At 39.4% G+C, this 25,632-nt stretch overlaps 1 protein-coding gene across 1 annotated transcript; it reads left to right on the forward strand.

The window, feature by feature from the left end:
- The first annotated feature begins 2,274 nt into the window (after positions 1 to 2,274).
- Positions 2,275 to 13,864, forward strand: cunh5orf22 (chromosome unknown C5orf22 homolog). Its single transcript, XM_036556778.1, has 9 exons — positions 2,275 to 2,452; positions 3,293 to 3,438; positions 4,079 to 4,228; positions 6,271 to 6,685; positions 6,881 to 6,943; positions 8,361 to 8,482; positions 8,614 to 8,680; positions 10,082 to 10,221; positions 13,307 to 13,864. The coding sequence occupies exons 1-9, from the start codon at positions 2,384 to 2,386 to the stop codon at positions 13,452 to 13,454; spliced, it is 1,320 nt and encodes a 439-aa protein (XP_036412671.1). The 5' UTR covers positions 2,275 to 2,383; the 3' UTR covers positions 13,455 to 13,864.
- The last annotated feature ends 11,768 nt before the right edge of the window (positions 13,865 to 25,632 follow it).

The raw sequence follows: 25,632 nt of genomic DNA on the forward strand, positions 1-25,632 counted from the left end.
TAACGACATTTAATGACTTTTCCAGCAGGCTTTAGCTACTTTCCTTTGAAAGTAATTGACAGCAAGGCCAAGAAACCAATGCTACCTGACACATTTCCCTTGAATATACCTGAAAATAACTGTTCATAAGCCAAAGCAGTAAGCTACCTTAAAATGCTTGACATTTCATAACTGTAATATTCAATTTGCTGGGCGCTAACCTGGCCAAGCATGTTCCATTTGAATAATTTGCCCCTTACTTTCCTCTCCTTTCCTTTTCTGCCACAGAGAGAGTCATCCAGAGTGGTTTGATGTGAAATGCTCTGTTCTAGTGAAACTAACTGAGTCAGTTGCTCACAGTGGTGCTGATAGGAACCAGATGTCTGAAGCCTCTAAAAGCTCCCTCACAGAAAGTTATTACACAACATGTTCATGATGTGCTGCCTGATGCCTCCGATATTGTTTTATGGTAGTTTTGAGACTTTTTTGAGAGGCATTAACAGATTACAGCACCACTTATTGTAATAGTCGTATGTTAACATAGTGGAAATTAACACAGTCTCTAAAGGGAACTTAAATAGGACATTTTTCTGCATATTTTGACACACAATTTCTATTTATTTGCTGAATTTAACAAAAGGAGATAAAATGTGCCATAATTTTATGCCCCCACCACTCCCCCCAACAGGTTAAATTTATCAAATAAGCAGTAATTGTACATTAAAATGTACAGAAATTTGTTCTCTGTAGAGGATATTATAATTTTTTTTTCACTTAGAAAATCGACACAATGTCATTTGACCGAGGGTGCCAAAACTTTTTGCGCATGACTGTCTTTTACTGCCTCTTATGTCTTTCGCTCTTTGTTTCTCTCGCTCTCTTCCTCTTTATGTGTGTGTGTGTGTGTGTGTGTGTGTGTGTGTGTGAGACAAGGCAATGGGAACTTTTCTTTTCCGAACACTCCATGCCACATCTCCCAAAGGGAGGAAGCTGTCACAGCCTGTCATAAGACTTTGTGTCAGAATGTATAAATTAATGTCAAATGTCCAGTTGAGGTTTCTTCTTTCACATTAAAGCACCTGAGTTACATTTCAGATCACACTGTATCACTTTTGTATACACACTTTTGAATCAGTCAGCCATAACATTAAAACCACCTCCTTTGTTTCCAGTCCATCTGTTTCATAATTTGTTAGCTCCCTTTTTTTCTTGTTCTTTAATGGTCAGGACGCCTACAGAGCAGGTATTATTTGGGTGGTGGATCATTTTCAGCACTGCAGTAACACTGACATAGTAGTCAAAAAATATCCAGCCAACAGCGTCCTGTGGGCAGTGTCCTGGGACCACTGATGAAGGACTAGAGGATGACCAACACAAACTGTGCAGCAGCAGATGAGCTATCGTCTCTGACTTTACATCTACAAGGTGGACTGACAAGGTAGGAGTGTCTAATAGAGTGGACAGTGAGTGGACACAGTGTTTAAAAACTCCAGTAGCACTGCTGTGTCTGATCCACTCAGACCAGCACAACAAACACTAACACACCACCACCACGTCAGTGTTACTGCAGTGCTGAGAATGATCCACCACGCAAATAGTACCTGCTCTGTGAGGGTCCATGAGGGTCCTGACCACTGAAGAACAGGGTAAAAGGGGGCTAACAAAGTATGCAGAGAAACAGATGGACTACAGTCTGTAACTGTAGAACTACAAAGTGCACCTATATAGTAAGTGGAGCTGATAAAATTGATAGCAGAAGCAAGGAAGTGGTTTTAATATTATGGCTAATCAGTGTATATGTTTTTGTTTAGTTTCCGTGGGCTTTTTGCATTCAGCAAGTAAACATTTTTATTTGTAAGCAGATATTTTAGATAAAAAAGCTACCTCACATGAAGTTATTACATGAAATATAACTCAGTTGGTAGGTTTCTTTACAGTGAACCGTTTCATATCAACCCACTCTGAATGACTTTGTAATCTGAGCAATTTAATTGTGCAGAAATTTTGAACAGTTGGTGGAATTCCCCTTTAAGCTCTTACGCTGAGAGATGGTGGTTGTACTAAACAGTTACACCGCAGTTTCCCAGTGAAATGTTAGGCCTGCTATTTATTGTACTCTATTTGGTTTTGGTAATTGCTTTTACTTATTCCCTGTCTATATTTTATTACCATAATATTAAAATAAGTCATTTTATTCCAGTCTGCTTTTATTTTTATCTCTGTTCTGCTCGGGAGCCAAACTCTGACCATTCAAATACGATGTTGTCGCCCGGTGCTGAAACAGGGCTACACCGTGTTTCAGTGATTTCGGTCCCTGTGCTTGTTAGCAGCTAGCTAGCACACCATAACAATGTTTTTGTGAAAATTCATATTTAAATAAATCAGCACTCAGATATCTGTCGAAATGAAGGCAGCGCCAGTGAAACGGACTTACTCTAAACTGCCTGTGTGGATTGTGGAAGACCATCACGATGTGAGTCCTTTTTTAGCCCGAGACTGAAGTTGAGTTCGTATTTCAATTTTCCGTTCCACCTTAAATGGCGAGGGCAGTCGCTCTAGAATGCAGTGTGACAGAATGGAACTGCTGCCATTTAAGGTGGAACGAAAAATTGTAAGAAAAAGCTGGGGAATAAAAAGCTAGCTTTAGCTTCAGTCTCGTTCTTTTAAATGGTCTTTTGCTAAAATAAACTGCTTTTAATTCACGTTGCCAATAGAAACTGCTTAGTACAGTCTTCAATACTGAAACGTATATTAATAGTGTGGATAGTAAATAGTAAATAATATATATTAACAGTAATACTTACCAAACTTACCATAAAAGAAAAAACACCTCATTTCTGGTGATTAAAATTTAAACTGGGTTGAAAATTGGTCTCCAGTAAATTCATCCTGGTGTGTTTCCATTAAAAAAAATATATATATTTTCTTCTTAAATTTTTATTCCCTGTTTATTTCTGTAAAATTCTATAAATACATAAAAATCAGATGTTTAATAAAAAAATTAGCAATAAACCTTAAAGCCTTGGTTACGTCTGATTTAAAAAAAAAAAAAAGATTATTCCTTTTATAATTATTTGAAATAAAATCTTAATAGTGTTTGAATAGCTAATGATGTAGGTTTGGAATAAAATAGTAAAGAAAAAAAATGTACAGGATTTAACAATATTAAATTATTATTCAGTATAATTGATCAAAATACACATAAAATGTGTCCATTGCAAGTGTGTAACTTTAAGACACACAAAAACAATGATAATATATATTACTATCATTCTCAGATTATGCCTATTCTAATATCTAAACTCCTCTGCAGGTTGTGCCCTACATCTATCGGGCCATCGCCTCTCGCCATATTCCACTGAGCGGGATTAAAATGGTTCATCTGGACTCCCACCCTGACCTGCTGATCCCAGTTAACATGCCAGCCAGCACAGTGTTTGACAAAGAGGCGTTGTTCAGGTGAGGGAAGCACTAGCAGCTTACAGCACATCACCTGCTGAAGCAGCTGACAGTTCTCTTTCTGTCTGATGCCAAGAAAGCAGAACTGTGCTTGCTGTATCTGGATGTTTAGGATGATCCTCCCTCTTCCCCATCACTCAGTGCAGTGCCAGAGAGTGTCATCTATTAGCTAATGTAACAGATTTAGCAGTTAGCATTCTCCTCCAAGCGTGTTCATCTGTCCAATGAAGTAGCATTGGTGGCAGTTTGAAAAGATGTAGTAGCGCTTCTCATGTCTCGAAGGGAACAAACGCTAGTTTCCACCCTCCCAGCTTGGTGGCATCATGTCAGAATGGGCGATCTAGGTAGTTAAAAGAAACTGGGGGAAAAAATGTGTAAAAATATGCCCCAAAAAAACACAGTGCAGTGTTTAACCCTGTAAAATCGAAGGCTCACTGTTGTGTTTTATTTCAGCTGCAGTATAATCGCAGCATAATCACAAAATGGCATTTTGTACCTATCTTGCAACACTTACTCCTACGCACTTATTTCAGTCAGTATGTGTGACATGTGAAGTGGAATGATACTTCAGTCAACTGACCACTGTTGACTCACTTGACATCCATCCTAGGCTGAAAGGCTTTTTTTTTTTTTTCTCCAGTGAGCTGAGCATTGAGAACTGGATCATGCCCATGGTCTTCGCTGGACACGTGTCCCACATTGCCTGGCTGCATCCATACTGGGCTCAGCAGATCAAGGAGGGGGAGCATAATATTTGTGTTGGCAGAGATAAGTCAACAACCACCATCAGGTGAGAGGCAGCACATCATTGTATTATGAAACAGTCTCTCTTAAATGGTCTTTGTCTCTTCTTCTGGGTTCATACAATTGTGTAAAAAAGGCTATAAATTGTTTCCGTTCAGTTACTGTGTTCACTCAATGTAGATGTCAGTGTCTTACTGCACGGGTCTAACCTTCAGTGTCACGCACTGGAGTGAGCGATTAACCAGCCCAATGTAGGCGGGGCTGGGACAACACATATGTATAGAGGAATCTTGCAATAAACTCATTCTAAATAGAAGTTCTGAACTAGTTCTAGCTGTGGAAAGTGCTCCTAGGAAAGATGAATGCATGACAATAAAGCCAAATAAAAGTCTGAACAACAGCAGTCATTTCCATTTGTAAATAAGGCGGATGAAAACCAGTTATACAGGTCTGTGGGCAGGAGTGGGGCAAACAGTATAGGTTGTTGGCAAGACTGGTACAAACAGTGCAGTTTTTTTTGCAGGAGCGGGATGAAATCTTGTGGGACTGGGACTGAAAAATCAATCCTGTGCAGACCTCTAACTCAATGCAACATCTAATATTAAATATATATTTACATGCACACACAAATGCAGTCTCCTAGGTCCCCTATTGGTGCATACGCCTTGAAACTCATCTTCTTGCTCTTCTTGCGTCTCGTTGTAAGTGTGGATTCTAATGTTTCACTCCATACATTCACGTTTCTTTATAGAAAAACACAGAGACAAAACAAATTAAAGCAAAAAAAAAACTTTGTACGAATTTGCAGTGTCTCTTCCGTCTACGAGGACAAGTGGAACCAAACCATGCCAGTAAGCTGCTCCCCTACAGCATAACAGAGCCACTGAAACCACTCACAGTAGGGGTAAAGCATTCAGGCCTATATTGTTCTCTGAGCATACTGGAGAATATGGTGAAGAATTTAGTGAAGGATGACTCGTCTGACCATATCAATTTCTCCACATCTCTGTAGACAAAATGTGCATTCGTCTTTTGTAATGAAGGGTTTTATGCCCTGCAACCCTATTTTAATCCTCTCTGTGTAGTTGTGGAGAGACGGTTCTTGCTTACACAAACTGACCACATCCTGCATTATTTGGCCAACCCACCGATATATTATTTCATTTTTATAGGCCATTCCAAACCAAGATAATATCACCGAAATGTGAAAAGAAATCTACATTTTGTATGTGGTAGAGTTGGAGTTCATTTTCACATATTTGGAATTTTTTTAGCAGTCTTGGTATGTTGGGTGAAAATTGGTTAATATGTAAATTGACCAAGATAGCTTCCATTTAGTTTGCATCGGAAATCGAAGTGGAACACGTTGATTTCTGTGAACCGTTACCGCTATGAGAGCTAAACAAGCGTCTACAAATTACATTGCAAGTGGCAATCTTCAGGGGTCCAAGCACCCCGCGCCATTATGGAGCCAGTAAAACACAAATGATGGGCAGAGGGTTTAGAATGACCTTGATTTCTAATACATGTGGAGTCTCAAAAGAAGATGACTAAATTTTGTGCACATTCTCTTTATTACCTTGGAATGGTATGTTTGGTATGTTTAGTTGTTTCCAAGTACTAAGAACTTGGACATCTGCAGCAGAGTGCACCAGAATATTAAAATCACTAACAATTTCTTCTAGTAATGATGCCATCAGACTCTGCTACTGGAGATTGGTTTCTGAACTTGTCACCTTTCTCACTGCTTAGTGAGAAGTTTTCACGTTTGAGCCAGTTGAGCGGTGACTGGAGTTCTTGCCATCCTTGCCCCAATAATGAACTCTCTTTCAAACCCTCCTTTATAATTTATAAAATAATGTTTTTGTCATACCATCAAAAAAAATCAAAGGAGCAGGCTCAAACCTGTCAATACAGAATGTAAATGTAATTCATTGTGTAACTAATTAAGTAATCAATTATGAAATGTCTTGCCAATGTAAATAATGTGTAAATAATTAAGAAATAACAGCAAATGCACTGTAATAGCTTTAGGCTTCTAAGGGTGATGGTTAACTCTAATGATTTCTTCTGCCTTCTCTCTTTCAGGGTCACGAGCACTGATGATTACTTTCTGAGTGACGCCCTCTACGTTCCCGCAGACCAGCTTGAGGACTCCAAGTCCTTGCACTTAAGAGTCATCCAGGTGGATCCAGTGGACATGTCTCACAGTAGCCAGGGTCAGAACGACCCCATCTCTGCTAAGAAACCTAAAACCGATTCTAATGGGGAGGTAGACAAAGAGCAGGATCATCAACCCAAAACAAATGAGTCTTTCACATGCTCGTTTCAGCCACCAGATGGCAGCAGTACATCAGGAAACAGTGCAAATGCCCAGAAAGGCTCAGCTGCATCTTTTGTAAGCAGCCTGCTTAGTTTCATGGAGCAAAATGATGCTTACATCCTTGACATTGACCTGGATTTTTTCTCCTGTAAGAATCCATTCAAGGATATTTACACGCAGGTATTTAATAGGCAACTCTTTAATGGAAATTAAATTACTTTCCCTTCATTAACATGATATTACTAGTGCAAATGTCTGTTTATTTCCTGCAAGCATGAACAGGGCCAATATTTCAGCTTTTTATTTGTATTAATGTGCTCTATGTAATGATTAACAGAATTTCTGAATGCATTATTATTGTGTTCCTCTCTACAGGAAGAGTACTCCGTCCTGCAGGAATTGTACAGTTTCAAGAGGCCCAAAGAGCATGCAGACGAGGTAATGGAGGCTTTTAATCAAATGAACACTTAGGACCAGTGAGTGATCATAAATGCGTGGCCTTTGAGAGCAGGTCCTAAGCCAAGGCTGGCGTAATGTTCTTTTCAATGAGGGCTGTTTTTTGTCAACATTTATAAAGCTCTGTAAAGAGTAAAAAAAATATTGTGATCAATAATTTAACAAACTACCATGATAGAAATAATTGCGAAAAGAAATAAAAAGCAAGAAGGAAATAACATAAATGTAAACATGTTTGTGTCATTCATATAGGTCATAATCATCGTCAGTTATAATTAGGGCTGTCACGATTACTCGATTAAAAAAAAATGTTTTTTTTTGTGAACCAGCTTAATAATTAGTTTCCAATTTGAATGATGACCAGGGTATCTGCTGCTCATAATAAAACTGTGTTTGGAAGGTTGCAGATCCTCCATATATTGGTGATATAACTCGCTTTTATGTGCATCGCTGAAAAAGAGGAAACCCACACCAGCAGGATCTCACAAATACGCACATTTGTAGATACAAATATGTGCATATATGACATAAAAATAAACGTTTGCTATTACAAATTATGTGTAAATGAAGAAAAAGTGTATGTGAAGTAAAGCGCTTTGGTAAACGACGTCTAGGCTGAACCAGCTCGGCAGACAGCGAGCAGGCTAACAGGCTCCTCCAATAATATTCAGTTAGGCTTTACTGAAGAATTCACTGTGTTGAATATGCCATTTGAATGTCTTTAACAGGCTTAAAATTTTTCAAATGTCTAAATGCGTAGAGTTTGTCTAAGTAATATTTGCTATGTGGGAAGTGAATTCAAAGCTTTTACATGCTGCTTCTGGTTTTTTTTTGCTGTTACAATAACAGATTGTTCCACAATTTGCGATTAATACTTTGTAGAATTGTTATGGCATAGTTTTATACCTTAGTTCTGCAATATTTTAATTTGTGCTGCAACACGTAACTTTTCTAGCACCTGCTCAAAGTGTTTAGTATGTCATAAGAGTAAAATGAGAAAGAAAAACGTGACATCAGACACAGTAAACAGTGTGATGACAAACTTGTGAGAACTGTTGCCTATAAAATAAAATAGCAAATACATTTAAGGCCGACTCTCAAATGCTAAAAATATCTGAGAATATAAAAGAGTCTTTTGTCATAACAGTTACTAATGACGCTGCAGTAGAACTGTTGACAGTATGAAATATTCAAAAATGTCATATGATTATTGAAAAGTCAGTAGTATGTCAGTGATAATTTGCGTGTCACGCGTCTCTAATTTTGGCTATGTTTGTTTCTAAGTCTACAGAGCAGATAAATAAGTGGTGCATTTTTTTTGTGCTTGTGCATCGCAAGCTTGTTGTTCTCGCCACCTCTGTGAATAACTATGTTTGTGGTTTTCCTCTCTCATTGTAAGGAGGAGCTGCTTGACTGCGTGGAGAGACGCACTCGGCAGTTGGAGGATCTGGAAGCTGCCTTTGCTGACCTGCTAGAGGACGACAGCCAGAACACCATAGACCGCTGGGCTGCAAACCCTGGGTACACACACCCTGTGTGCTTTGTGATTGCACGCTGCTATCTAGCAGAAATGTTTGAACACAGTCTTCTTCACACACAGACGGTTTGGAAAAGGGTTGGCAGTAATGTTGGCGTGCCATTTGCTTCTGCAGGATGGGATCTCTGGCCAAACTCGTGTCTAGCCTGAAGAACCGAAACAAATCACCAGACTATGAAATGGTAGCTAAACCTTTTTTCTATAATCCTTAAAAATCTACACTTATGTCATTTTGCAACACATTTGCTTCACGTTGTGTAATTGTTTATATATAATTACATAATGAATTACATAATGAATTACATAGTTACAGAGTTACATAATGAATTACATAATTACATTATAATTACTGTTACATTTGACTCTACATTCCATGTTGACAGGTTTTAATCTGTACTAATCGTACTGGTTTCTTTTGTTTCGATGTCACAATACAAAATCATGGCAACCGTATAATGAAAAAGGATGTTTTTTCTTTGCAAAACAAGACAGTGATAACATTCATAATAAGTTATAATCAAACATAGATTTGTAAGTAAACCTATTTTTGTAAGTTAATGATGTTCCTGCATGTTTCAGTAAGCATTTTCACCAACCAAAGTGGATTTATTTTAATGTATTTAATTTTTTTGGGTAAAATTGTGAAAGGAAATAATGAACAATGAATAGATAAATCTGTGTTAGTATTTCTTTGTAAGTTTAGCCCCCCTGGGCCCAGCAAAAGTGGTGTTCTTATTTCATTTCTTAATTTCTACAAGGCTGAAGCTGGTTTCTTACTCTGCAGCTATTTTTTTGACTTTTTGTTCCTCTTTAAATGGAGTAACAGTTACAATCTGGCCCCAGTATAGGCAGCTGAATGTAGATGCTGCACCATTTAGGGCTGAACTGAAATTTTGGATAAGAAGCATCTATTGCCTCGTGTCGCGTGCAATGTCAGTACTAGCTGGGTCACAGCTTGTTGCGCCCAGCTGACCATGTCTGATGACCCATTTGGGCTTAGGCTAACCCAAAAAGACTGGTCATTCCTTTATGTCTGCTAGCCTGAAAAACAAAGTGAGCTACTGAACAGACTAGACAGCGGGACGTGATCAGGGGTCTGCTGCGTTTTCATTCTCATTTGAAACGTGACTGAAATGCCCCTCAGCTACTCAGCTAAAGCTAACATTAGAGTGGTGTACACTGCTTCTACATAGCGTTACCAGCACTTGTTTTTGGCGTACTGGTACTATTGTAATGGAAAACTTCTTACGAGGAAAAGGTTCAACCAGTATACTGACATCTACTACCTACTTTACTTAAAAGCACAAATGTAGGGATTGAAGGTTCAGAATCTACACTTTCCACAGATTTTTCTGCTTGTTTCATTGAGCTACGAGTAAGAAACTTTTAAATCAGGTAAGAACAGGTATTGCAAGTTGTGTAAGCGATTTGGGACCTAGAATTTTATTTAAGTGTCATTATTTTTGTCTTTTCCTGTCAGTAATTTTGTACTAATAGATACAATTGTATTTAGAAAGATTTTTATTCCCATTTTGCTGGTGCTAGAAGTGAGAGTGAGGGTCTTTGCTGGGGCTTCTCCGCAGGTGCATCAGGCAGGGCTGACCTGTGATTACTCTGAGCTTCCACACCACATTAGCAGTGAAGAGGAGATCCAGCAGCTCCTGCTTGCTGTGCAGCTTGTGCTGGAGGCTCTGCCCAAACCCACTATAGTCACCATATCAAGGTAAAGCAGCATCTACACTTCAAGAAAGAGTGAGAAATTCTTCCAGTTTAAAGACTAAGACAACCCCATCAGATGATCCGTGTCTTAATGTTGGGAGAAAGTAATGTGGAAGGAAGCCAGATAGCTAACACTACTGCTAGGAAGCGGAATGTCATGTCTGTATTTATTAGTATCAAATTCATTGCTTTTCTTTATTAGTGGGGATTCCTAATAGTTGACTGATTTATGCACAGTGCGTACGGGATATTTTAGTAAAAGAACATGGGCAAAAATGTAAAAAGGATACAAAATCTTGAATACTAAAGGCCGATCAGGTATTGAGGCTGGATCAGATACTTTTTAAGCTCAGAGCTAAACTGCGCAGGCAGAAAGAACACTTTGAGCAGGATGGCCGCCTGTGCCGACAAGTTTATTTTTAGTTCTTAATTAGTGTATCACATTTCAGCAGCTTGCCTTAGTGATGTCTGTGTCTTGCTGTGCTTCTTCATGCTCTGGTAGAGTTTGTAGACTTTTCTGGGGGTTGCTTTGAAAGCAGAAGCTGTAAAATTGGGCGGTGGTCCTATTTATCGGCAGATTCAGATTACAGGATGTGTACGAGTACCCGAGTACTCAAGAAGCAATCCGAGGTACCAGTATTGTAACACTGAAATCACTATTTGGACATTGTGTGCGGTTCGTCACGTGAAGACAAGAAAAATTTACAGGCTTTCAAGGTGACAGTTTAGCTTATACAGACCTGCCAACCTTAGGAAGATATTTTGAGTAGCACGATAGTTTAATGCTTAGTTAAGATGCTTTCGCACCACTTCGCTTAGCAACCAGTCATTTTCCCATTCACTGCTATATTATCAAGTTTAGTTGTTCAACATATAAATCAGCTATGAAGAAAACAATACATTCACTGTCAACGAGCACTGTCCACCCTTGTGCATCCGGCCAGATGGAGTGAGGAGGGGGAGCGACTGTTTTTGTTGCTGTTGATTTGCAGTCTCTTAAAATGATTGACCTTACGTATTTGTCATCCCCGCTTGTTATTTGGAGAATGAGCCCAGCACTATGATTGGTCGACCTTTTCTTATTTTGTTTTTCTAAAAGGCTGTACACTGCTGCCTCTTGCTGTTATGCTGCCTTCACATGTTTGCAGTAGACGATGATGACAAACCAGATATTCCATTGTTTTTATTAGAGACGCAACAGGAAAGGCTGCCTCTGCAAGCATCAACAATCCACAGACACAGTGTCCACAGCGGTGAGCAATACGCTCTGCCAGGAGTTCAATTTTCCCAACGTTTGCCATCAACTGCAGCAGTGGAATAAACCCTGGACACCAAGTCTATGATTGTTGAAATCCAGGTGTTGCATAACAAAAATAAAAGTGCGGAGCATCTTCCTGACCTTCTCCACCTTAAATAAACAATCTATACCTCTAAAGCTCTCTTCTGGTAATCAGCCATTTTTGCTTCGCGGTCACCACGGCAACCTTTGCTGTCGGCCGTGTACGGCTGTGAGGGGCAGTATGACAATTCTTTCAATGCGAACATGTGAACGCAGCATCAGACTTAAGTACTGCACATTGACAGTTGAGCTCACAGGCATCACCAGCTTTTTGCGTAGTTTGGAGTAACAAATCGTACCAGCGTGCTTTTGATGTCAAAGTGCGTACCTGCTGCGCAAAATGCATATAGGTTGGCACGTTTGCATATATTTGTGACCAAATGTTGCTACTTTGAAATATGAATGCCTGAAGGTAAGCATGTTGCCACGGATGCATCGTTAAGGATGTGCCTGATGTAAATTCAAAAAGAGTGCAAAGATTTTTCACTGACGAACAAACATGTTGTCTCATTGTCCTCACCAGCATCCAGAGTGACACTGGTTAGCTTGGTTAGCTCATTTAAAAAGGGGCAGCTCCCATTAATCATCCAACCTGTAAAGGTACCACTGTCCCTTGGCTACTATTAAATAATAAGCTACAGTTTCAAATGTATTCATCTGTGTGCTGCTTCATTTTTATTGTTCAGATACCACTTTTTTCCTGCTGATGCCAATAACCGATCCTCAAGTACCAGCCGATATTAACTCTATCTGTCCTAACTAACTTACAAGTCCTGATATTCATACAGTCTTACTTTTTAAATATTTAATTTAGGTAAAATCTGATTTCAAATTAAAATGTACTAAGCTTGACTAAATAGCTTTTAATTGTTGTTTTATATATACCGCATAGGAGCACTTTGTAGTTCTACAGTTACAGACTGTAGTCCATCTGTTTCACTACATACTTTGTTACCCTGTTCTTCAATGGCCCACAGGACCACCACAGAGCAGGTATTATTTGGGTGGTGGATCATTATCAGCACTGCAGTGACACTGACGTGGTGGTGGTGTGTTAGTGTGTGTTGTGCTGGTACGGGTGGATCAGACACAGCAGTGCTGCTGGAGTTTTTAAACACTGCGTCCACTCACTGTCCGCTCTATTAGACACAGTTGGTCCACCCTGTAGATGTAAAGTCAGAGATGATAGCTCACCTGTCCCAGGACGCTGTTGGCTGGATATTTTCGGTTGGTGGACAGTTCTCAGTCCAGCAGTGACACTGAGGTGGCACTGAGGCTGCTCTTCCACTACTGTTGCCATCCCACTAAATACTGGCATTATAGATTGGAGGAACTGGAGGGCTGCAAAACTGATAACTCAAATACACTGATGAAGCCTGTGCTTAGGATCAGGCATTCTCAAAGCAAAGTTCCATGCTTTTTTCACCAACTGGTATGCTGTATTTGATTATGTGTGCTGTTGTGTGGTAAAATTATATTTTTGTTTTGTTAAGGTAGTAAAAAAGATATTATAAAGCATTGAATTTAATTTTAGCAACCCTTTATATTATTTTCCTTGTAGACGGTTTATGTAATAATTATTTTTTTTACTGTTCTTCTTTTACTTCCATATGGTTAAGCTGACATCCTTTCATGAAATCTTACGGCTGTTCAAGTATTACAGTTAGTCTGAATGCACATCCCTACCTTAGATACCATTAGCGCTGCAAAGCCTTACAATAGGTTGTGCTTTTTTTCTTCTCTCCCACAGATCCAGTTTGGATGAATACTGCCCTGCTGAACAGGTGGACTCCATTCAGAGCAACATGTTGAACATTCTTGAAACCCTGTTTGGCTCTTTAGACGTTCATAAGGAGTATGAATCAGCTCCTGAGGAAAGCACATCACAGCTCTCCTGAACATGAGAGCATATTTATATTCAACTTAAGTGGTCTCCAGTGCTGTTTTTTGAATCGAGTGAGCAGTGGGGTGGGAACTGTGTGTACGTGTTTGTTGCGAGTGTTTTTTAGATAAATGGACCTACGCTACTGGATTTGATATATCAGGCTGCTTAATGTGTTATCTTGAAAATATGGGAAATGGAGAAGCACATATTTCTCATGCATCAACAGTTTGCATCTGTTTGGCTTCTGCTGGAAAAAAATGCAGGAAAAACGTGTGGGAAACTGGATACTGCCTGAAAAATGTTATACCTCGTGTAAATATCTGTGAATTTGTAGAATAAAATTAAATTATTAGTTTTCATGTAATTTTTGCAGTCATACAACACATCAACCTAAATTAAAGCATGATTATGCATCGACATTTATTCTTTTCCAGAGAGACTTGCTTAAGTGAAACTGGTGCCGATTTAAAGGAAAACCAACAAAAAGTGTCTTGCTAAGGTGTTAAGCCACCATAAGACACAAGAACAGCTTCAGCACCTGAATTGTCTTGCCTCCACTTTTGCTTTTGAGGTTTATTGTATTGTATGTGCTTTGCCTCTCATTGTCCCATGTCCCAACAGTCTGTTAAAAAAGATTAGAACTAGACTTTCAGTTTGCACACTGGAACTAGACTTAATTGCGAGCATTATGAGGTGCTTGAAATGGCAAAAATCTAATCTGTGGGGCTAATTTGTTGTGTTTTGCCATCTCTGCCACCGTATTGGAATTCATTGTTTTAACATTTCCGCACAGGCATGTTTGTGTTACAGAGGAGTTTGTATGTGTATTGATTCTGGTCGAGGGAAGAAAGTGGGGCTCCGGGTTTGACACTTGCTTTCAGTCTAATCATGCTGGGATGAATAAACTCAGTCTGTGGTTCAGTCCAGTATGAGTTGATGACACCCAACCAAGGCCATGCTTGCAGCCTTGTAAAGCAAGTTATGTTATGTCCAGTTGCTTAGCAACTTCATGGTCACATTATTGCCACCTGCCATTGAGAGCAATGCAGTTAGATCGCCTTGGCTAGAGCTTTTCCACGAACTGAGCCTCTGGGAGTTTACTTCAAGCCTTTCGCTCCAACTAGTCATGATGTACACGTTAATCCAGGAAAATCATTGTTTGCTGGAGAAATAACTAATATATATATATATATATATATATATATATATATATATATATATATACAAAGCAGCCCCTAATCTGTAGTTCAGTCCTGTTTTTCTTGGTCCTCTCTGACCTTGGAAATGCAATCATTGAGATAATTATGCTCTATTCAGTAGCTCTTTGCTTTTCTGTACAAATGCCTAAATGGTCAGCAGTAATAACAAATGCAATTATGCAGATGGTAACATTTATTTTTTGTAATTTGTACTCTGAAGTTCGTAAAAACTACCCTTGTCACCATTTTGCCATCAGTATACTCAAGTCCAGTTAGATCCCTGCCTAAATGTAATGTAATGTCATCAAAAAAATGAGTAATCAAATCTCATAATTTCAATCAAATGGAGGACAAGGCTCTGACCATTGTGCCCCAGAATATATTATTATTCAAGCTCATTTTGTATAATTTTGTGAATTTCCTTTCAAGGTTCAATTTTCTTGCAGGGCACTGCAGGTTTTCATCCTGTAATTTTCTCCTCTCCACAGTGTCTCTTTTACCCTCTGGTCTAGATGGAACTGCAATCACAGCCAATGAGAAACATCCGTGCAGCGTAATGCTGGGTGGTGCCATGTAGATCTTTTGTGCCAAACAAACTGAGGAAGTTCAACTAGTTTTGTCAGTCCATAAATTATTCTGTCAGCTAGCAAGTTTCTGATGTTTTTTTCCTTAAGGCTAACATACCCACCCATCCGGTTAGTAAAAGCAAAAGCCAGATAATGATGTCTAATTCTAACATATTTTATTTATGTAGCAATTTTCATACCAGTGGCAGCTCGAATGCTCCACAGACAGAAGAACCTATGAGTATTAATTCAAAATCATCATCATCATCCTCATCACTATCATCACAGACAATCTGTAGCTGGGTACAGGGTTATTTTGAGCCTTAAAAACAAGTAGAAGAACTTTAAAGTCCATCCTAAATGATACATGTAGCCAGTTCAGTTCTTTCAGAACAGGAGTGATGTGAGCATTTTAGAATCCAAACCTCGTCCCAAACCAGGGAGCTGGCCATACGTCTGGAAAATTGAAGTTTATTTCTTGCACGTAGGTACCAGACACCTAGCCAGCCCATAAAACAATGGACCGATGCAGTTTTATAGCTGGACTGATGACATGATTAGGCTCAGCCTATACATGGCAAGTGACTGTTGTGACAGATATGACCATGTAGAGATAAACAAAAATAGGCAGAATAGAATGTTCTAAACACAAACACAGTACAGGCACACATGATATGAATATACTGACATATAACACAGCCCTAAACACATTACACAGCAGTGCATTCCAGTATGAGTTGTAAAGGATGTACTGTACATACAGCACTGTGCAGAAGTCTGAGACCACCCTTCATTTTACTCAATTTCCAGTCATAACAGCAAGTCCAAGTTCATTTTTAGGGAGATATTTCTGAGTCGATTAGAGATGAGAGAAACCACTTGCATAAGGAAGGAGAAAGCGTTTCCCAACCCCACCAGATAAACAGTTCTTAAAGCTTTTATCTTTGAGAGAGAGAAGAACATCTCAGAACAATGGACTGGCCAGAGGCCAGACCTCAACATCTTGAATGTGTATGGGATCATCTGAATCACGAGAAGCAGAAAATGCAACCAACTTCTAAGACTGAACTTTGGAGGTGAGAAAAAATATCCTTGCATGTTTGTTTGAATAACTGAAAGCAAGTCTCCCCCAAAGAGACACTAAATGCTTAAAAATGTAAAATTATATTTAGTTGTTGAGGCTTGCGTGTAATTTCATGTTAGGTCATTTTCATAATGTTTTATGCCTTAGGATATTTAACCATTTACAGGGGTTATTTTCTACACGGTTTCTTGAATAAGAGGATTCTGTCAGTAGCACAGGTCATTCTTTTCAGAAAAAAAAGTGTTTAGCTGCCTCAAAAAGCAAACTCATTTGGCCAACGTGTGTCCGAATAGTAGCTTGTAGGTAACATAGCTGTATCTGTTTGCTCTCTTCAGTGGCCAGCATTCGAACAAGCTGCAAAGGACTTTCTTGTTGCTTACAGTGGTGGATATGGATCCGTCCCACACCAAGTAGAAGAAGCAGCCCTTTCGTGAGTATGCTTTTGTGTCGGTGAGATCCGACGCATTGACAGGTATGCTGATTGCCTTGGGCTGTGCCATGACGACAACATTGCTCTCACCAGACAGAAGTGAGCTCTGTCTCTCTCACTCTCTCTCTCTCTCTCTCTCTCTCTCTCTCTCTCTCTCTCTCTCTCTCTCTCTCTCTCTCTCTGTCTCTCTCAGAAGTCTCTGACTCAGGCTAGTATGCCTGGATAGTCTTTTTGGTTGGGACCCACCAGTGGAAGCATCTAAGGTCCTTTTGAGCTGTGGTAGGACTGAGGAACAGGGATGAGATGGGGTGGTGGTGGGGACAGCAAAAAACAGAAGAAGCTCTCATTTATAAGGAGTTAAATTAGAAATAGGAGGGGTTCAGTCCCCCCCCAAATAATGCAGGCTAAACATTAGCCATGTCACGTTACTGATTAGCTGAAGCATTTAATCATAATGCTACAATCACAATATGTATAAATATAATTGCAATACTATTTTTTCCATGTCCAGCAGTTCTCTTGATCTATCAAAGACATGCATCAGGGGGAGCCCAGGGCTGCTCCTGGTGTTATGTGGATTGCCAGCGCAACAGTGTTGACGAGCTAGTGGGTGAATGTGCAGCCGAGCAACAAATGGCCATGGATGTGGATAATTAGTCCAGCTTGGTGGGAGAATAAGGGTCTGTCTTCTGACAAGGAGGTTGGCCCAAATGAGCCCACCTTCTTCCCTAACCAACGGCTCCAGGTACTGATGGTCATAATACAGATGGGACAACAAGCCTTTCGTGTGCTTTCCTAAAAATAAATGTTCCAGGCTTGAACTTTGAAAGTTGTGGAAATATTTTTAATTGGTATAGAAACTTTTCAAGACGGCTCACCTCATTCGGGTTCGATAGTTATGACTGACAACCAGACCTTCCCTTGCCAGTTTCCACTCTGAACATTCTCTGCCTAGCCTCAGTATAAGGATGCTAACATGTAGCTTCTACTTCTGATCTCTCCTATTATTTGTGGTTGCCAATTTGACCCTATTCGATGTTTTACATCTCTAAAGAAATGATTGACATACTTTTTGTTGCTTTATATTTAAAGACTAATTTAAGGGGGACAACTGGGTAAACATAAAATGAACATGATGAAATGTTTTCCATGTCCTGTACACATTTTGGACACATCGGTGGTCTTTGGGGTCAATGTTAGTATATTTGAAGATTTAGTAAAGGTGTGAAAGTAGGATTGTCCAGTTCTGCTATTGTGTAGCCATGTCAAAACACAGTTTAGTGGCTAAACCTGGGGTCGGCAACATGCGACATCTCCATTTTACTGCCGTACAGCAGAATTCGATTTTTAGGTAAAAATAAAATAATCCTCCTTTGCAGTAAAATAAAGCTCTGCTGATCATTCTAACACAGTTTTAACAATCAGTGCTCTTAAATGCTGGAGTTAATGTAGAACTGCTCATTTACCCTTTAATCCTGAAGATTGGCGTGCACAGTGATGGTCACCATAGCAACGCTGCAACAATCTCACCTAGCTAGTAGCTAACAAAAAGATTCAAGACGAACATCGATAATTTGGAGACGATGGACTTATTTGCAATTATAATCACTCCATCTGGTTTCATGATATGTTTAATCTGCAATGAGAAACTGTCAAATACTAAAAAGTCGCGAGGCTGAAGTTTTCCCAATCCACCTTAAATGGTGCTGCAGTTACATTCTGGCACCTCAGGCACCATTTAAGGTGGAACGGGAAAATTCAAACAAGAAGCTGGCGAATGAGAAGCGACTTCAGCCTTAAAAAAACTACTTTTGTGTAAAAGTTTCCTGCCAGAGATGCGAGAAAAGTGGCTACAGCTGAGCTAAAGCTTGAAGCAGAGCAGAGTAAGTCTGCAGTGTCGTTTATATTATATTCTTTATTCTTTACACTGGGACATTACTGGCACATATTTCTTTGTGAGCCTGTGCCGTGTGACGTCAATACATAAAGATGTATGACATGGTATGAAAAACTCCCACAGAATGCAACTCTGCACCTCTGGCTTTTAAATAACTATTTCCAGCTTTACAGGGTGACTCAAAGCAGCACGCACACAATATTTTAACATATTTTTGTTCTCCTGACTCAGAAATGCTACTTATGATAAATTTACCAAAACATACATGTATAGTGCAGCTCCAGTGCTAAATAAATAAGGGTTTATAAGTGACTGGATCTTCCTAAATATTTTAATTACACCAATCTGCTGTGGGATTTCCCTGTATTGTATTGTGAAGCGACCTTGTGATTGTGAAAGGCACTAGATACAAAAGACATTAATTCCCTCCCATTGGAAACTACATACTAACCACTTCAGCACTTGTTTAACCTTCAGTTCGAGTTCCTGCATTGCTTTGTTTGTTGTAAGCTCCTAGTTGCTGCGATTGCTCCATTCAAGCATGTTCTCCTACTTGTCACTTTTCATAAAACATATTCAATCTAGTTATTTCTGGAAAACAACAACTGCAAGATGAAACGTGGTGAATATCTGGAAGAGCAGTTTGATGTTTCCACTGTATGTGACTACTTTCTTTTCTTCCTTAATGGGAAACGATGTGACGCAGGCCCTGGTTCAGAACAGCAGGTTCGCCGGTGTGCTCTGCCGGTGGGTCTTGTGCGGAAGAGCCTGTGTCAATGTGCTCATTTGCAATGAATGTCAATGAAATGCAGGCAGGCAGGCGGCTGATAAAGGCCTGGAACACTCCATTCCCAGAGACAGTCACACTCTAATGGCTGAATTTTATTCAAATCTCACTCACTATTGGCTTCTAATTAATCACATGAGACGAAAATAGAATTGGACCACCCTCTTGCTGAGACAGCGTGACGGTGAATATCATCCTAACCCAGGAGCTGAGTTATCTTCCGGCCGTAATTGAAATTAGGTCTCAACGTTTAGTGGAACTGGTATAATGAGTTCATTCTACTTCTGATGCTCACTTGAATGTGGAGGGTACAATAGGTAAGAAGCTCCATTAAGGGGCCGGTGAAATATTTAGCTGCCCATCATTTGGCGAGAAGTGAGGGTGCGCAGAAAATTTGAATGAACCAACCAAACATTTTATGAAATCTACACTATATGCCCAAGAGTATCTAGGTACCCAATGTAATTAGTGAATCTGGGTAGTTTAGGGCGCACCCATTGCTCACACAGCTGTTCTTTTGTGATCAGACCACTTGTATAATCTCCATAGAAACGCATTGTTAGTAGCTCTGGAACAGCTGCAAATGAGCACCATGCCCAATGCCAGGCGTTGCCCAGAGGGGGATAAAGCTGGAGGAACTGCGTTCTCTGGTGTAATGCAGCTCCATCCAGTACCTCTGGAACTAATCATCCAACATTTTTAATTTAATTTTTTTTTAATTTTCATTCTTGCTTAATATAACACTTCAGCTGCTAAACAGTCTGAGGTCTCTGTTGTCATGTATTGTGCTTCATATTACGCTACTTGGGAGATGGGTCATAACTGCAGGCAGGCCAGTCTAGCACCTGCACTCTCTTTACCCTCCTGTTATGTTCTGGGTCAAATCGACCCGTTTCAAAGTTTAAAAATATAGAAAAAAATATTTTAAGTCATTTTTGGAGCATGGAACCTTTTCTGCTGGACTTATGGATCATTTAGTGTGGTTTGAGTTGAAAGGGTCAATTTAACCTGGAGCAGAAGAGAGTTGTGTTTGTTTTAATCTCCATGGCCCTATGACAGAAAATGTCAAACTGTTGAAAAGGTCCAAATAAGAATAAACAAATGTGTTGAATGTCTAGTTTTTTGCCAATGTACAGAAAAAAAGTTTGAAAATGACTTTAATAAAAAAAACAAATGAATTATTATAAGTAAACAATGATCTGCAATGGGTGAAAAACTTGATTATGCTAAATTAATTAACTTGATATTAATTAAGGTGAAGATAACGTTTCTGGAGAAAATTAATTGTTTTTAATACTTTCACATCGTTTAACATATATCAGGTCAACTTGACCCAGAAACATTATTGCTGTTCCCTACAGTTGAACCTAACAGAAGGGTTAAGCCACACTGTTGCAGAATCTGGCTTGGCATTGTCTTGCTGAACCAACTAGAGACATCCCTGAAAATGACATTGTCTAGATGGCAACATATGTTGCTCCGAAATGCATATGTCCCCCTGAGCATGTGCAATTTACCCACTAACACTTTTGAACTTTGCGTTGTTAACAATCATAATAGTCCTTTTCTGCTTTGGCCCAAAGAACACAATGTCCATTATTTCCAAAAACATTTTGAAATGTCTCAGATGAGCTTTAGCCCAGAGAAGTCGGCAGTGTTTCAGGATATTGTTGATACATGGCATAGTAGAGTCTTAACTTGCATTTGTAGATGCGTGACGAACTGTGTTTACTAACAAGCATTTTTCAAACTATTACAAATCCCATGTGGTCATAAAATGTTATATTATATTTTTCCTACTGTCCCAACTTTTTTTGAAATTGGTTTCATACATAAATACAGTTTATACACATTCTCACAAAATTAACAATTAATAGAGTAATTTATTAAAATTGTGCACACATTATGCATTCATTCCTTTACGTTATGTGCAAAGATGATTACATATATTTCCTCAGCACTTTGAAAATACTGCAACTGCAAATACACAGTCTTTGTCAGATTTTGTAATCCAGATTAAATAGTCCATTACAACCCAGCACTCGTTTTCCCTTAAACTATTAGAGGAAAGTGGCTTTAAATTGTTCACTCAGAAGCCCCAATCTCACCACTTAACATCACACCAGGTGACAGACTGTGATGACAAGCTGCACAATGAGTCTTAGTACCTTTCTTTGTTCTCATTTACATCGTTTCTGCCCTCGTTTCTTTTCTGTTTTAAAAGTCACCTTTCTGTTTCCTTTTCCTCTGCAATCTCTAGTTGTGGCTACATCATAAGAATGTCTGATCACACGCAACTCTTTCTATCCACAATGCAATCACTGTGTTGACTAATGAAGGTTCTGATCTGTTAACCAGCAGCAGCCCTGGAAATTCCTGTCATGTTAATCATCATATTGAATTTATTATAGCAGCCCTATGGGTTTGTGTAATACCCTGAAGCATGTTATTCCATAGAAGTCTAGTTTTGCAGGGCCTGACGTGATATCGTAATGATATGGCATGTCTGGGGACAACTTGTGAGCAGTACACTGTTTACAGTGGCATTGTTAAGAGTTATTACTTTTGTTTTGCTATGCTGCTTAAATGTGGGCGGCACGGAGGCGCAGTGGGTAGCGCTGTCGCCTCACAGCAAGAAGGGCCTGGGTTCGATTCCTGGCTGGGCGACCGGGGTCCTTTATGTGTGGAGTTTGCATGTTCTCCCCGTGTCTGTGTGGGTTTCCTCCCACAGTCCAAAGACATGCAGTCAGGCCAATTGGACATGCTGAATTGCCCCTAGGTGTGAATGTGTGTGTGATTGTATATATATGTCTGTCTGTCTGCCCTGCGATGGACTGGCGACCTGTCCAGGGTGTATCCTGCCTTCTGCCCAATGACAGCTGGGATAGGCTCCAGCACCCCACCGTGACCCAGAAGGATAAGTGGTTTAGATGATGTATGTATGCTGCTTAAATGTAATTGCATAGTTATATATTTAATTATAGTGAGTTACACAATAAATTATGGACAATTTGCATTCTATAACAATCGATCATGAAATGACAACAAATACTGTATCACCACTTCTACTGACAAACACTAATGGGATGTAGACTAAAAGTTTCGAATCTGCCCTTTCAACAGAATCTCTCTAGAATAAGCCATGAGTTTGGAATAATTAATATCGATTTACAATACGCTTTTGTTATCATCAGCAGTTAGTAAGGTTAATGGCCTTAGCTTTTAATCAATTCAGGCAATATATTACAGCAGGGTTGCCATCGACTTTAGAGTAGTGAAAACCAAATGTCACTAAGCCCCCTAAAGCTAAAAACTGAAAATAATGATAATATTTTTTTCTGTAGTCTGCAGAATTTTCTTTAACAACATATAATCTATAATCTGCTTTGCCAATAGCAAGTTCCACTTGGAAAAATGAAATGGCACTAGGATAAATGTCTGAATTTGAAAAGGAGGCTGAAGATACAAACTCGGCTTCTTGCACAATCACCAAAGGGGAACCCTTAAGGCCTTCAGAAAGTCCTAATGATTTCTGTGAACTGAAAAAAATCATTTCTAGTTCGTTTTTACTTAGCAGAATCACCATTGTTATTATGCTTAAACTCTGAACGTACTGTAGTAACACTCATATTTCGGTGTTAGAATTTGGTAGGGAGTAAAAGGGCTTAGAATCAGAATATTTCTCCCATTGATGGTAGAAAAGCTAGGTTATTAGGCCTTCAGGAGCTGGACTCACCTATTAGATGAACTGTCGACATAATGAGGAACTGACGGTGGAATTAGCCACATTAATCACATTTTGATATTTTAATGGATGGGACCTGTTATGGGGATAATCATCGCTCTAGACCTTCTGAAAGTCCAAAATATGTCACTGACTGTGAATACAAGGGGATAGTTTAACAAGGTTTTAGTCAGTGGTTAGAAACCGAAAGGAGTGGTGGCAGCTCTATGCCAGGATTAATTAACATCGTTATACACATAAGTCTGCAACAAGCTTCAAATAAAACATATGGAATGTCTTTTACAAGCTTAAAGTGTCTTTAACGTTAAATCCAGAACATGCACCAGCATTAGCTTAGAGTTACAATTGGAAGCACTATAGCACAAATTAGCATTGTCGTAGATGTGGGCTTTTCACGTTTTGATATTTATGGCCTGAACCGAATACTCAAGTGTACTCTGGGCCCCAATGGCAGCCATGGGCCGCAAAAAAAAGGTGGGACATGAATTTCGAACTCTGCCACAGGGCTCTGCCTCCTGCAGCGAGGCCACTAAACCTCACGTTCGATCCCGGCAGCCAAGCTAAAGAGTGATGATGGGGCTAAAGGGACTCACACTGCCCCTGGTGTGTGCAGCTTGGGCCCCACCCCTTTCGCAACTGCCATCAGGGGCCCAGTTGACGGGCAAAGGGTACATCAAGGTTTGCCACTGATGATCCAAAAGAAATCTAAAATCAAAAGAAGAGCCAGACCACAAGCATTTTTGAAGAGCCTATTTAGAAATGAGCTTTAGAACAAGCAATCTTAGCACTTTTCTTGCTTTGTTTATTTTTAATTACTTTGCAAGGTGCAATGCACACCTGTTCTTGCTTATAGTCGCACCATAAGGGAGGGGACTGAGCTTAAAGTGGATGTTCTTCTGAAGCCATTTGGGTGTAAGCACCTTGTTCAAGAGTAGACAAGCAGTGCTCAGTTGGCCAAGACTGAAGCCCTCCAGTACAATTATTGTCTGTGGCCTCTAAAGCTTTTTGTATAGTACTGTGCAAAAGTCAGAGACCACCCTTTCATTTATTTAATTTCCAAAAAAAAAAAAACTGCAAGTGCAAGTTATTCATTTTTTCAGGAGATAGTACTCAGGAGATTAGATATAAGACACACAGGGGAACGGACAAAATAAGTGCAAAGAAGTTTCCAAAATTGGAGATCGAAAAATTATTAAAAAGTTCTAGAGAAAATGGGACTCCTAACAACTGTGCAATACTGGGCAAACCACCAAAAACACTTAAAAGTACTTAAAACTTTCATCTCTGAGAGAGAGGAGAAAATCAAGCTGCTTCAGATGTGAAAACATCCACAGGTGTTTCTGTCCATCCTTCCACTGTGAGAAGACGACTCAGTGCTATGGGTCTGAAAGGATGTTTTAGCTGTCAAGAAGCTCTTACAAAGGAATCAAAAAAGGCAAACATCAAATGAAAATGCTACTGTTCTCAGAACAATGCACTGACCACCTTAGCGTCCAGACCTGAAATCACTGAATGTGTTTGGGGTTATTTGGATTTTGAGAAGAAAATGCAACCAACTTCTAAGACTGAACTTTGGAGATGTGGATTGGCGGCTGCAGATTTCTTTGAAAAACTGAAAGCAAGTCACCTGAAAAGAATGGAAGCTATAATAAAAACAAAGTGTGGACACTAAAAACTAAAAAACTGAAATCATGTATAGTTGTTGAGGCTTCAGTGTGATGTTCTGTTCAATATATATTTTCTGTTCTTTTTTTTCCTGATGCTGAAAATGATGAATTTACTGACTGTTTTGACTAGAAATTAAATAAATGAAATGTGGTCTCAGACCACAAGCAACTGTTCAGTACTTAGCCCAAATCACTAAGCTACAACTAGGGTAATTTCAAGAAATGTCAGCAGGTCTCTACTTTTTTGATCTCTTTATTAATTTTTTGTATTTTTTTTATTATTATTTTAATATTACCATGACAACTGGTCCTGTATACTTCACATCATACATATACTGTACATCACAGTGATGAATGGCACTTTCTGTCAATTGTCAGCCCTCATCAAACCCCAAAAGTTCAAAGCAAAGAGCCCCTCAAAGAACACGTGCACCAATTACGTGCAAAAATGTGCAACTGCATCAGCTAATGGACCTTTTAAACATGCCATCCTATTACTGCACCTCCCTCCATCCTTCCATCAACTTAAAAATGGCTTTTTGTGTAGGTGACTCAGTAATACACAGAGCTTTCTGTGCTTTCTGTACACATAAAAGGTTGCCATGCACTACAGAAACAATGTAATCTACAGCACTTACAGCAAATCACTTACAGTAGCATGACGAGGTTGGGTGGGCAGATCATACAGGAGTGCAAAATAATTGACGGTCCTGATGTGTCCAGCTCTAAACCGCATTATGACTTTAAAAGCATTGCTTGTACTTACTGTCCACCATCAAGTGTTGGCTAGGTTGTAGTGAACGCTGCCTCTGACTG

The sequence above is a fragment of the Colossoma macropomum genome, unplaced genomic scaffold (genome assembly GCF_904425465.1).
Source record: "Colossoma macropomum unplaced genomic scaffold, Colossoma_macropomum, whole genome shotgun sequence".
Taxonomy (NCBI): Eukaryota; Metazoa; Chordata; class Actinopteri; order Characiformes; family Serrasalmidae; genus Colossoma; species Colossoma macropomum.

What these genes read in the sequence shown, in the direction of transcription:
- cunh5orf22 (XM_036556778.1), top strand. Translation starts at nt 2,384, where the DNA reads ATGAAGGCAGCGCCAGTGAAACGGACTTACTCTAAACTGCCTGTGTGG. An exon ending in CCAAAGAGCATGCAGACGAG is followed by an intron (nt 6,944 to 8,360) that starts GTAATGGAGGCT and finishes TCTCATTGTAAG; the next exon opens with GAGGAGCTGCTTGACTGCGT. An exon ending in ACTATAGTCACCATATCAAG is followed by an intron (nt 10,222 to 13,306) that starts GTAAAGCAGCAT and finishes TCTCTCCCACAG; the next exon opens with ATCCAGTTTGGATGAATACT.